At 34.9% G+C, this 13,451-nt stretch overlaps 2 protein-coding genes across 9 annotated transcripts; one reads left to right on the top strand and one right to left on the bottom strand.

Annotated features, from left to right (window-relative positions):
- Window positions 1-132: 132 nt before the first annotated feature.
- On the bottom strand, window positions 133-6,879 carry TRFL6 (TRF-like 6). 8 transcript variants are annotated; one of them, XM_048085417.2, is made up of 9 exons: window positions 6,737-6,879; window positions 6,227-6,359; window positions 5,758-5,935; window positions 3,583-3,680; window positions 2,410-3,219; window positions 1,090-1,374; window positions 940-996; window positions 536-622; window positions 133-359 (listed from the first exon to the last, which is right to left on the bottom strand). In XM_048085417.2, the coding sequence occupies exons 2-9, from the start codon at window positions 6,323-6,325 to the stop codon at window positions 249-251; spliced, it is 1,725 nt and encodes a 574-aa protein (XP_047941374.1). In that variant the 5' UTR covers window positions 6,326-6,359; window positions 6,737-6,879; the 3' UTR covers window positions 133-248. The 8 variants fall into 8 exon arrangements, with proteins under 8 accessions (XP_047941374.1, XP_047941373.1, XP_047941372.1 ...); XM_048085416.2 differs by having other exon boundaries at window positions 6,641-6,867; XM_048085415.2 differs by having other exon boundaries at window positions 6,687-6,867.
- Window positions 6,880-12,657: 5,778 nt separating this feature from the next.
- LOC148926383 (protein FAR1-RELATED SEQUENCE 5-like) lies at window positions 12,658-13,424 on the top strand. The gene is made up of 2 exons (XM_089059112.1): window positions 12,658-13,005; window positions 13,101-13,424. The coding sequence occupies exons 1-2, from the start codon at window positions 12,658-12,660 to the stop codon at window positions 13,422-13,424; spliced, it is 672 nt and encodes a 223-aa protein (XP_088915238.1).
- The last annotated feature ends 27 nt before the right edge of the window (window positions 13,425-13,451 follow it).

Below are 13,451 nucleotides of genomic sequence, written 5' to 3'. Positions count from 1 at the left end.
TTTCCCGCCAAAAAGGGCAAAACTGGTATTAAAAAAATTTCTCCAAAAACTATATATTGATAGATTTATGCAAAATTGACCCTAAAACAACATTCCTCTATAAAAAATGCTGGAAACTGAAAAGACTGCGAATGTTGAAATCGCAATTGCTATATAAAAACATTGCAAAATATTTTAACAGTACCTAAACTGCATAACGGATCAAAATCAGTGATTTATTTAGCGATTAACTGTTAACTAAACATCTATTACAGAGGAATTTGGAACAAAAACCTCATGACCGATGGCATCTGAGCACCCGAATCCTGTGACCTGTCACAACAAATACACAAGTGTCTGACCCCATTGATGCTTTGTTTCTGATTATCAACAAACATCGATATATTAACACAAATGCTTACGCAACAATCCTATGATACACTACCCCTAAATATTCTTAATCAAAATACTAACTAACATGCACATCTACGACATGTGCAGGATTATTGGAATCGTTATGTCTGAATAATTTGCTAGAGGCGAGGCTTGGAGGAACCTGTGTATGTATATCAGCAAGTTCTCTCACTCTCGACAGAATTTCAGTAGGAATGGGAACTGACGCGTGCTTCCGAGTATTCTGAACCTGCAAATCCAACCAACATCATCAGCCTACTACACTGTGTATGTTGAAGTTCTTTGAGTTCAGCACACAAACACTATCATTAAATAAAAACTGTCTCGGTGGCATGGATGACTTGAATAAGAACTTCAGGGTAGATGCAGACTTGAAAAACACATAGGTGCTATGCTATGCAACATCAGCCTTCACCCTCCTAAGAGATATCATGTTTAAATGCATCATAAATGCATTTACAACTGACATAAGTTTTAAAAGCTAAAACTGGCAGGTCACTGAAACTGAAGTGGAAATTTCCCACAAAGAAAGAATATGTGGCTCACCCCGTTTCCCATGGGTGATTCAGCCATGCTAGCTCTCAGGAGATTCCTCCATTTGTCCTGTAGGATGATTGCACCTTCTCAATCTATTCTAGTAGTGAAAACCAGAAGACCAACAGTATAGCAAATGCGATTCACCACATAGCCACTCACCTTTAGGTCAACTGATGTTCGGTAAGAATACGAAGAAAATGCAAGGCGTTTGATCTCTGACCATCTACCAGCACCATATTTTGAAACTCCCTCAACCAGTTTAACAACTTCACCAAGTGTCCAAGGTCGATGATGCTTCCTCCTCATTCCTCCATTTGCAGTGGGTACAGTGGCAACATCATCATCTAAATTAGCCTTCAATGATTCCGTACTTTTTACTTCCTGCTCAAACTGAAGGGTTTTCCTTTCTGTTTCTGAAGTGCATCTTTCCGAATAGACAACAGACTGCACATATAGAGGTCCCACTATTCAACAAAGTAGTTGTATAGCATAATAACTTCAAACAAAGAAGCCAAAGCAGTAGCACATATTGAATATTGGATGAGGGGAGAAACATAATCAAACAAGATGAGATAGTTTCCCAGATACAATTTTCACCATGCCATTCAAAATATCCCAATGGGTTCTCTGCTCAAATATTATGCTTCAGTACTCACAACAACAACAACAACAACGTATCCAGCAAAATATTAACAAGCCTAATTGTGAGGACTTATAAGTGATGAATTCATCTGAAAAAACCAAAGTCAACTTAATCAAACTCCATCAGACATCTATCAGGATATATTCATGTAACTAAAAGGCTCTTGAAACCATCTGGGCAGGATCTGGTTTTTTATACATATTCCTGCTATCATTGTGAAACATTAGCTGGATGAAACCAATTCCATTTGGTTTATATTAAACCTCACAGATACAGCAACATACCAACTAATAAAGCTTAAAGCGAACTATGTTGTACTCCCTCCGTCCCACAATAGGAGTCACATTTGGTGTGGGCACGGGTTCTACGAAATGTAAAGAATAGTGCGAGTTGGAAGAGTTAGTGGAATATGGGGTCCACTTCTTTATATTGGTTTTATAATAGAATGTGAGTGAAGCGAGTTAGTAGAATGTGGGACCTACTTACCATTTATGGTAAAAGTGAAATGTGACTCTTATTGTGGGACGGACCGAAATGGCAAAATGTGACTCTTATTGTAGGACGGAGGGAGTATGATTTTTTTCTAAATATGTCATCTAGGTTGCCCTTTATGAGGCCAACCTCAACCAGAACAGTAATACTTTTAGCATTTTACAATCTAATCCGAATTTGTCCATTGCCTGATTTGTTCCTATAACTCAACACTTCACCAGTTGACAGACACGTAGAAGACGAGTACACAGATGATCAGGTAACCATATACATTGTCCATAAACCTGGATAAAATGAGTATAAGAAAATATAAGTTCACATAAAAAACAAATGAATGATGGCACCTTTACCAGGGTCACAAAATTTTTCCTTGGACGGCTTCGGCGAATGCGGTTAACATATGGAACCTGAATTCCAAAACCACCAAGAGAATCTTTCCTGAGGAGATATCTTTGATCCAGTCCAAAATTCTGAATAGATCTAACACAAACTTGTGCAGATGACTGGTCACATGCCGGAGGTTCAACTGAGGAGACAGTTTGAGCACCAGAATCTCTGGATTCTCCTTCAGAAATTTCTTCAATATACCGTCTTGTGGGCTTTCGAACTCTTTTTACTGGTCTATGTTCTGTGTCAGTCTCATTACTCTCACAATTATCCTGACTAGCAGAACTTTGTAATGCCATTGCATTACCAGTTGGGTGGGTTTCAATTTGTTCATCATGGACAGTGTTTGGTCTTTCATTTGTCTCCAGAGCAGATGTAACTACACAATCAACCAAAACAGAACCATCCATACGTTGACCGGTTTCATCCTTACCTCTCTTCACCACTCTGTTACCAATAACTACTAGTGTTGTGGTTGAAAAATCACAAGAATTAGTCAATCCCATAATAATCCTCCTTTTTAGCCACTGTTTGTCTTTCACAGAAGTTTGTCTTCCGAATGTCGCCTGAAAAATCTCCTGAAGATCTTTAACTGATAGGCTGTCAAGGTGTATTTCCCCATTCAACAGTGAGAAATCAGGTCTAATATCAGTACCAACAGGAGAGTTGGCCTTTTCTGATTCATCTAAATGCTTTGAGCATCCCTCTACACTCCCAGACTGGCATTCACTTACATCAACTGCATTTGGAACAAATTTAGAGATCTCCTGCATGGTAAAATTTAACATGCATATTATTGCCAGCGAAAATGTTGAGCAGATCTGTTACATTTACATAATATAACAAACAAATCTTTGAAATGCATAATCTAGAACAAACATGTACATGTTAGAACAAAAAATTTTATAATTCTACAAATTACAAAATTTTAAAGACAAAAGTATTACTCCATTAATGGTTGTTGATATTTAGGGACACAATAGGATACAAGATACTCCACTGAAAAAGATAAGGGTTTTAAAAAATATGGACCATTCCTCACCTTAAAAATCCAGCCTAGTATGACTATAGCAAATAAATATGGTTGTGTACAATAGCTATTAACATGTCTGAAACACCAAATTGATTACCTCATGCATAACATCTACTTTTGTATAGCCTATTTCAGAGTCAGGTGACATATTTTTCTTTTCTGTACCAACTTCTAGGACCTTAAGCTGTGGCTGGCCTGCACAGAAAAGTGATAAATAATTCAGATATCACAAAAATCTAAAAAGAAGGGAAAATCGACAATAAAATCATGATGTTTGGTCAAATTCTGGTACGTTCCGTAAGCTTTAAAGCTTGAATGACAAATCACAAAACTTAAAATCTCAAATGCGAAGATGAGGTGGCGCATGCATGTAATAATTTGACACCATGGATGACAAACAGCACCTAAATTGACGTTTTTTTATTTCATAAAATTAAAAAAAAAAATCCACTTCACCATGAATCTCTTCAATCTCACATCTCTTACCCATCTCACCCTTCACCTAAATGACGTCATGTCGCTTCTCTTCTCCAACAACCGCTGATATCGTCACCACCGATCACCGATTGAAAGGGCAACAATCCAGCAAACTGGAAATAATTGACTATGATTTTCAAAATTTCTTCTTCCATTTAGGATAAATTAAATTGAAAAGTGAACATCTGCGCTGGGGAAATTATCATGAACATCTTCAGATAGTTAAAATGACGTGTCTTCAAGAATGACTTGGCCTTAAAGTATCCACCGTTTAGAAGAGAATCTCAGCATATATGAGTGACTTGGCCTTAAAGCATCCATGATTTTCTTCATCAATCTCTAGTCCTCCACAAGTGGAATGTGTAGAAGTAGTCCAAACCTTTGTCATTTGAATACTGAAACTTCGACAAGCTAAAAAAGACCTCCCTTTTTAAGTTCTATCAACATTTTATGATAGTCCATCCATCCATGTACATTGTAGCCTTCATTGGAATGAGATACCACCCCCCCCCCCCTCCCCCCAAAAAAAGGCCAAAATTGAATTGAAAGATGAAAAATTGAATTAGTATAAAAATTATAAAGTGGACGATGAAAATTTATGCCTTGTAAAATTGGAAGGCAACTCATGACAAATTGACTCATGGCGATGGGATGAGACCATGGACATTCCGAGAATCGACGTCCAAGTCCAAGACGAGCCCAAGGCAAAAGTTCACACAGGGGGTTGGAAAATGAAGAGAATGAAGGAGAACTGGAGAGGAACAATTAACAAATCCATATAATTGATTTTGGAAGATAAAAATTATTAAGTGAAACGACGTAGTTTCTAGCACAAGAAAATGATGTTGTTTAACTAACCCTTCACTAACCAGGCATTCATGCCATGTTTTCCCGGTGTGCCAAATTAACTTAAAATTTCCCCAAATGAGGACAGATGGGACATTTGCGATTTTTTCAAACTTCGTGATTTAACTGGCAATTAATCCTAAAAGGAACAGACACGTAAATTAAATGGCATGTTAGAGAAATGTGAAAGCTGATATTCCCAAAAACATACAGGAGCATGAAGTACATACACTTAAAGCTGTAAGTTAATCAGTCAAATGTCACAAAGCTGCAATGCCTCAAATATTTGGGATTTCTTTCTTACTCCAGGTTCATTTTTTATGGATTGTGTAGATTGGCTTATTGCTTATGTAGAGTGGCTTATGGTTATGAACTGATATAAAGGAGAAAGGGAAAAGGTAGGTGAAATATTGATAGCAAGGTGCTCTGCAGAGGGGACAAGTAACAACAGATCGTGCATGTTGTGTAAGCCAACTTTAGAACCACAACTATGAACAACCAAGATTTCACAAGTCTAGTAAGGCTCTAGCTGCATTCACTGTCCTATGAAGATCAACTATGGATAAATGTATTCAAGACATTGATAAGACACCTCCAAGATGTTCTGGACCGGGAAGAAAATGTCAAAACTTTTCCAAACACAGCCCAGAGAGGACTCATCAACATTATAAGCCTAGGTATGGTATATGTTACTTGAGTTCATTTTCAAGTGCTAATGTGGATACTCCTAAGCACCAACTGAGCCAGGATCCAGCTTAGTTTTATTCTTGATGCATTAAAAAGATGGGGAAACCATGGAGATTGGGGTTTTGCTTATTCAACATTGTACATGTATTAACTTAGAAAACTGTTGTGCATGATGTGTTAAAATGGAAATTGCAACTGTAATGCACATTTATTGTACAGAGACAAATAAAGGGGGAAAAAGAAAGAAATTTCGGTACTGGACCTGAGCCTTCAACCTCAGCTCTTTTTGAACCACACGATTTACTCCCACTATTTATGCTGCATCCTAGAGTCTGACCAGCATCTATATCTCTTACTTTACATTTATCATCTTCGAGCAAGTCTTTGGCTGATATAACCTCATCGTCTGTTGCAGGTACTAATCTCCCATTGCCATCAACCTTAAATTTTACAAGATACCCAATTTTATTTAATCAGGCACAAAGAAAATCACTACCAAACTCCTGCCTCAAAAAAAATCACAGTACATGGGATATGAAACATGTTGCTTTAGTTAATTGGTTTTGAATAACCCATGCAAACTCCAGACCGCGGAATCATATTTCCTAGGAAACAATTGAATTGAAAATGCAAAGCAAGCCCGAACATAATACAACGGTTTCCACATTAGCACCAGTCACATAATAATTTCCACAAAGAAATATTGATCAACGGCGGATAAAGCTGTGTACCCGAACAAGCTGATAAACAACAGGATCAGCAGTGTCTTGCAACGGAAAATCTTCACTTCTAGCATCATCATCTCCAAGCATACCTACTACTGTTTCCATTGATAATAGAGCATTCGCCACTCATATACAACAACTGCCAACAATTAAAAGTAAATAAATACAAACCATTTTTCACAGAAACGTTAATTCCTCATCTTTAAAGTCAAAATCTCAAATAATTGCAAATTAATTCAACGCATGCACGACCTATACACATGCTCCTCAAATTAGAATCAGTATGCTTCTCCAACATCAAATACACAATAAATTCCATCAGCATTTCCTTGTTCGCAGGCAAAATTGCTAACCAACAGATACATAAATTAAGATACGCTACTACATGTGACAGTAATCAGCTAAATTAGAGGCAGTTACCCAAAAAAAAATTAAAAAATAGTAGCAATTGAGTTCGTAAACCAACTTATCACAAAATTCTACCCGAACTCAGATCAAATAAGTAGAATATCCGACCGAAGGAGAAATCAATTTCAGTGTATTTCTCTTTTCCTGAGCTTGGGGATTTCAAAATTTTGCGTTCAGACGGAGTGAGGTTTTCTTCATTTGCTTGGTGAGCACGCTGTTTGTACTACCAAAAGAGTCCGGAATCCAAGCTATCGTGTTAACTGGATTGGAAAGTGGAGATGATATCCGGATATGTTTCAGTCATTTCGAATTGCCCAAATTGACCCCGTCAGTGCAAAGCTTGTTTTCTCATTAAATTAAGGATAAAAAGGTAAAACAACACCAGTAAAATATTTTAGCTGATCATCATTTAATTACTTATGTCGTCATAGTCAAGGTAGATTCATAGTTGAGGAGTGAAAAGTCGCAAATGTCGTAAGATATATACTCTCTCCGTCCTCCATTAGAAGTTACAGTTTGACTGGGCACGGATTTTAAGAAATGTAAAGAAAAATTAATTGAAAAAGTTATTGGAACGTGGAATCCACTTTTTTATATTGGTTTTATAATAAAATGTGAGTGAAGTGAGTTAGTGGAATGTGGGACCTACTATCATTTATGGTAAAAATGAAGTGTGACTCTTAATTGGAGACAGATTGAAATGGAAAAGTGTGACTATTAATGGGAGACGGAGGGAGTATTAAATTAATAGTATTAGATTATAGGATTATATATTTAATTATTGATTAAGTTGGCTAAATTAATTTTGGATTAATAATTAATGGAACAAAAACCAGAACAATAATTCGAAATCTTGGCAGAAGCATCATACTAATAAGTGAAAGCTAAAGGATTCTAGAGAGCATGACTCGATCAAGTTACTATACACAAGTGACTCAATCAAGTCACTCACCCAAAATGTGGAAACCATGTAGATAAACTTGTCTGTTGATGTTCAATCTTTTCCATGGACCTTCAATCATACAACATATATCAACATTTGTCAACACTATAAATTTTTTTGAGTTTAACGAGCATTTATGTCTATAAACAAATGAGTCTAAATTTTCTGCATTATAAATTTGGTCAATAGAACAAATAATTACAGTAGATTTCTTGCAGAAGTAAAACTATAATTTCACAATTTAGATAGACTTTGACTACCTATCTTAAAAGGTTGCGGTGTCGGTCCAAAAGTTTCCTTATCTGGATAAGATGAGGTCTCGCCAATTGTTGTTTCTTAATATTTGTATACGTATAATATTGAGCAATTGAGTACTAATTATGCATTGCTTTGACTTATCAATGAGTGTGATTTATTCGTAACTCAGGAAATTTTATTTGTGTAGTGATAATTAATACTCTCTCTGTCCGTAAATAAGAGTCTTATTTCAATTCGGCACTAATTTTAAGAATTGTTAAGAAAAGTGGATGGAAGAAAGTTAGTGAATATGAGTCTCATTTGTATAAATTATTTTTAAATTATATGTGAGTGGAATGAGTTGGTGGAATGTGGGGTCTACTTACCATTTATAGTATTAACGAATCAGGACTCCTATTTACGGACGGACTAAAATAGAAAAACGAGATTCCTATTCGCGGACGGAGAAAGTAATGTTTAGCGTGCTAGGATTGTTATTGTCTTGAATCATGTCTCGAGAAAGTCTGGGTTGGTAACATCCTCTAAAGGTGTTCAGAAAATAGTTTTATTTTTAGAAATCTAACTAGTTGAAAAATTTATTCTATGAATAACTAATAATGTTTTTGAACTAGGCCACTATTGTTAAAGATGTTAATTAATTAAAGTTAGCCGCAGACAATATTTATAGCTTAAGTATATGATATAATTAAATTAAATACGAAGTTTGGATTACTAGAGATGTGGTTTTAGAGCGGTCTAAAATAATATTAAGTTGAACTTGAATTAAACTGGGATTCAATTTAATTAGCAAAAGTTCACATATTAGATCAATTCCAACCTCAATAAATCTTTAATTTGACCCATAATAACTCTATAAATAGAAGATTAGACATTAAATATAATACATCTTTTTATAACACAATAGCCATAGCCCAGAATAGAGATTTCAAAAATCCCCATTTTTCAAAAATCCTTTTACCACTCCAACTTAGTTTCACAAGTCATCTCTGAGTCTTTGGAGAATCCATGCATCAAGTTGTCATGTAAGTTTATTGTTTGTTTTTAAATGTAGTACTCCCTCCGTTCCACTTTAGCAGTCCCATTGACTTTTCTGCACTCATTTTGTAAAAATAATAATAAATAGTTATAGTGGAGAAATAATAAAGTAAAAAAGAGAATAAAATAGAGAAGAGCCTTATCTACATTATTCTCTTTTTTACTTTATTATTTCTCCACTTTAACTATTTATTATCATTTTTACAAAACGAGTGTAGAAAAGTCAATGGGACTGCTAAAGCGGGACAGAGGGAGTAGTATATTGTTAAAATTTATATCTCTAACTTCTAAGTTACTACTACCTCCGTCCCTCAAAATTTGCTACACTTTGACCCGACACGGGTTTTAAGAAATGTAATGGAAAGTTAATTGAAAAAGTTGGTGGGATGTGGGTCCTACTTTTAAAGTATTAGTTTTATAATAAAATGTGAGTAAGAATGAGTTAGTGGAATATGTGGTCCACTACCAAAAATGATAAAAGTGAAGTGTATCAAATTTTCAGGGACGGACCAAAATGGTAATATGTATCAAATTTTCAGGGACAGTAATATATATATTTCAATCTTTTTATAGATGCTAAATAAAAAAATTGAAACAACAAGAGATACACCTAAAATATCTATGTACATGAAGATAAAACGCATGGTGGTGATGGAGATGTTGAACCTACTCAACGTCACCAATCTAAAAAAGAAAAAAAAAGTAATCGAGAAAAGGTCACACCACTACACTGATCAAAGCTAAATGTGTCCTTTATGGGAAGTATATGTGGGGGTGATTCTAAGAATTACACCACTACACTCAAAGCTCATTTGAATAAATTCAAATAATGTTAATTATAAGTTTAGATCTTAGGTAATTAAATTGATTTTACCATCTGGCCCAAGTTCATCTCTCAGTGCACGGAAATTTGACGAAGAAGAAGTTATGAATTTCTTAGCTCATATGATTTGTGTTGATGAGATATTTTTTTAAGTTTGTTGAAATGGATGGCCTTTAACACTTTTTTTCTAAGGCTTGGCCTAATTTTCAAATTCCATATCTAGATGGACAATTTCTTGTGATTGCTTTGAGTTGCATGACAATGAAAAGTATTTGTTCATAGCATTACTAAAATTCGACAAGCCAATGAGTTTGTCTTACACAAATACACAGATCTCTATCCAAAAAGTGAATTATATGTGTTTGACAACTCATTATAATAATAGTTTTTGAAAATTAAAAAAAAAATATCAATTTTGTCCAACTTCTAGTCATAAGGGTAAGACACTGGATGGATATTTAAGAAATGCTTAATAGTTGGGGTACTAATAAAGTATTAACTGTTATAGTTAATAATCCATTCTCAAATGAGGCTACCGTAGGATATTAATCCGCACATTATGGTCAAATTTGCACAAAAAGTTTTAAGTTTTATATAAAAAGTTTCATTAGTGTTATAAATTAATACATTCTGTTTAATTTCTTTAAAACCGTCTATTGTTTTAACCTTTTTCATGTGATATCAGTAGAATAATAGAAAGAAGAAAGATCACTTAATTGGTGTACTTGCTTACTTTGATTGTTGTGTAAAGAAGAAATGCCACTTAGCAATACTTCTCAACAATTAATCCCTAAAAAAATCTGGAGAACTTCTCTCTCAATAATTGGTGTACTTAATTAATTACTTTGATTTTTGTCTAAAAATTCTTGGTGTATTTAATTACATTGATTTTTGTCTAAAAATTTTGTTGGCTTTGTAAAAAGGGTCGAGAACCTCTCTATTAATTGAAGCTTATAATTTTTTTTTTTTAAAATACTCTCTTTTCCACCTTTGCTAAAGTCTTTTAGACCACCTTCATACATTGGAGAGAGGATCACTCATATAAGACAAAATAGAAGTAAATAAAAATAATTCTAAATTAAATAAACCCAACCCCCCCTCTAGTTCCGTGTCACCCTGCCGCCCCCGAGCAAAAGGGGGATGGATCCCCTACTGTAGTATAAACCACAGCACCATGTGTTGTGCCTCAATACGCACAAATTCACGAACAAAACGCAGATTTCTATCACCAATTCACCATTCTCTTTCTTTATCTTTTTCAATATTCTATTTCTTATTTCTTTCTTGTTTTCACATTACGAAAAAGCATTGTAAGATGTGTTTATTTCATATTCATTCTTATTTTTATGCATATATATTTTTTCTTTCATTGTTAGTTATTTGCATAACATTTCAATATTTTATTTCTTATTATTATATTACTAAATAATAAAGACATTGTAATATACTTATTTAGCTCGAAAATATGACATCCTTAATTTTTTATTCTTTTTTAAATAATGAAATTTTGGTAAAATCTGAAAATATAAACTGTACTTAGTTATCATTTTTAATAACGTGGTATAAAGTAAGCCATAGTAGTATTTAAAATCGAATGATAAATTATATGCCCAAATTAAATGTTAATCAAGTCATCAAATCAAGTTTGTTCCGGTATAAATAGTCATTACCTGTTCTTCTACCGTAAAGGGGGCCGCTTGAGATTGTTTAAGCAATTCGCGTAATCGTTGACCTCTTGAAATATATGAAATCAAGTCATCAAATTAAATATTAAAATTTATACCACAGCAGAGGATCCACCCCAGGCAAAAGTGAGGGGGCAGGTACACAGGGCTATTTCCTATTGGTGCATAATGAAATATGTTTTATTTTTATTTCTTTACTTTTAGTTATGATTTAGTTTATTGATTTATGTCATGATGATCCGTATATATAGGGATGTATTCATATACTTTTCCCATCTTTTATACTTTTTACTTCTCAATCTATGCCATCCATAATCAAGATCCTAAGGCCGAAATTAGAGCCTCATTTAATCATTTTTAACCATTAAAAAATTGAGAAAAGGGCGTTTAGGGAAGTACACATGCACGTTTGTTATGGTAACCCCTTGATTCACTCCATCTTAAAATATTGCATGAAATCTGCTCAAATATATCTCTTCTTCGCCGTCAAATTTCTCATTATTCTCCATTGAAGACAATTCTTGTTCTAAATAGTCTGACGAAAATTTGATATTTATATTTAGTCGTTGCGTTTTAGGGAGACAATTCTTGTTGATAATTTTATTTAGTCGTAGCGTCCCGTAATTTCTTCTACACTGCAAGAAGGTTGTTCGTCTCCAATGGAAGAAGATTATTCTTCAACAATGGAAGAAGGTAATCTTTCCAGAAAACTGTATGAATATTCTTTCCATGTTTCATTCATTGCAAAGGAGAGACACAATCGTTGTTGCTTGTATGTAGTCTGTAGGGATTTGTGCGACCTTTTCCTAATCGTATCAGTTTTTATTTGGTTCTTGGGCCACAATCGTGTACTAGGAGCAAGAGTTTAGTTTTGGTCTCGGCTAGGGTTTAGAAATCAGGGCGGCTAGGTTGTTATTTTAGTAGATAAGAGTAATGTAGACTTTGTACTGTGTAATTTAAAATTTAAATTATATAATGCACGTTTTATAATTAGTAATGCGTATGTCAGCTGAGACTTGTTTTTTTGTGATTGTATACAGTGGTTGTTGTTCATGTTTGTTCTTCAGAATTGACGCTCGTGGTTGGGCTTTTTTATTGTTGCTACTACCACAACCGTGTATTAGGAGCAAGAGTTTAGTTTTGGTCTCGGCTAGGGTGTTATTTGAGTAGCTAAAATTAATGTAGATTTATTACTGTGTAATTTCAAATTTCAATTATATAATGCACGTTTTATAATTCGTAATGCGTACGTTAGCTGAGACTTTGTTTTTTGTGATTGTATACAATGGTTGTTGTTCCTGATTGCTCTTCAGATTTGAAGCCTGTGGTTGGGCAGAAGTTCAAATCATTAGATTTTGGTTTCGCGTTCTATGACGTGTATGCACGTGCTGTTGGTTTTGATACGCGTAAATCACAAATGAGGAAAATAGATGGTGTTACTACTTGGTATAGTGTGGTATGCAATAGGCAAGGCAGCAAGAAGTCGAGCGAGGATGACCAAGCGAATGCACGGTCTGGTTTTTCGATCAAGCGCCGACGGTTATCCAAGCGGTGTGGATGTAAAGCGAGGATATCTTTCAAGTTCTTCTCGGAAGGAGGAGTTCCAGGTTATTTTATCGAGGAGTTCACCGAGGTTCATAACCATTATATGGTTGAGTCAGAGCATCAACATTTTATGTCACTCAATCGAAGGACGTACATCACCAATTTATTTTGGATTGTTCGAAGGCTAATATAGGCCCCACACTTACGTTCAGTGTTTTGAAGGAAATACTTGGTGGTTTTCAGCTAGTTGGTTGCAACGTTGGGGACATCAGGAATGCTTCACGAGACATCAAAGCATACGCAAATGGTATTGACGTGCAAATGGTTTTGGATGATATGGCTAAGAAGAAGGAGATGTCCGAGGCATTCACATACGAGTACGAGGTTAATGCTAGTAACCAATTGGTTGCTCTGTTTTGGTGTGATGGTTTGATGAAGAGGAATTACCATATGTTTGGTGATATAGTCGCTTTTGACACCACCTATAACACCAATAGGTATACATGACGTGCATTATAACATTTGGATATGTAC

This window comes from Salvia hispanica, chromosome 5 (genome assembly GCF_029641045.1).
Source record: "Salvia hispanica isolate PSC_SH4W2 chromosome 5, Shi_PSC_v1, whole genome shotgun sequence".
NCBI lineage: Eukaryota > Viridiplantae > Streptophyta > Magnoliopsida > Lamiales > Lamiaceae > Salvia > Salvia hispanica.
The sequence above is the reverse complement of the archived record's forward strand: the minus strand, read 5'-3'. Positions and strand labels throughout refer to the sequence as shown.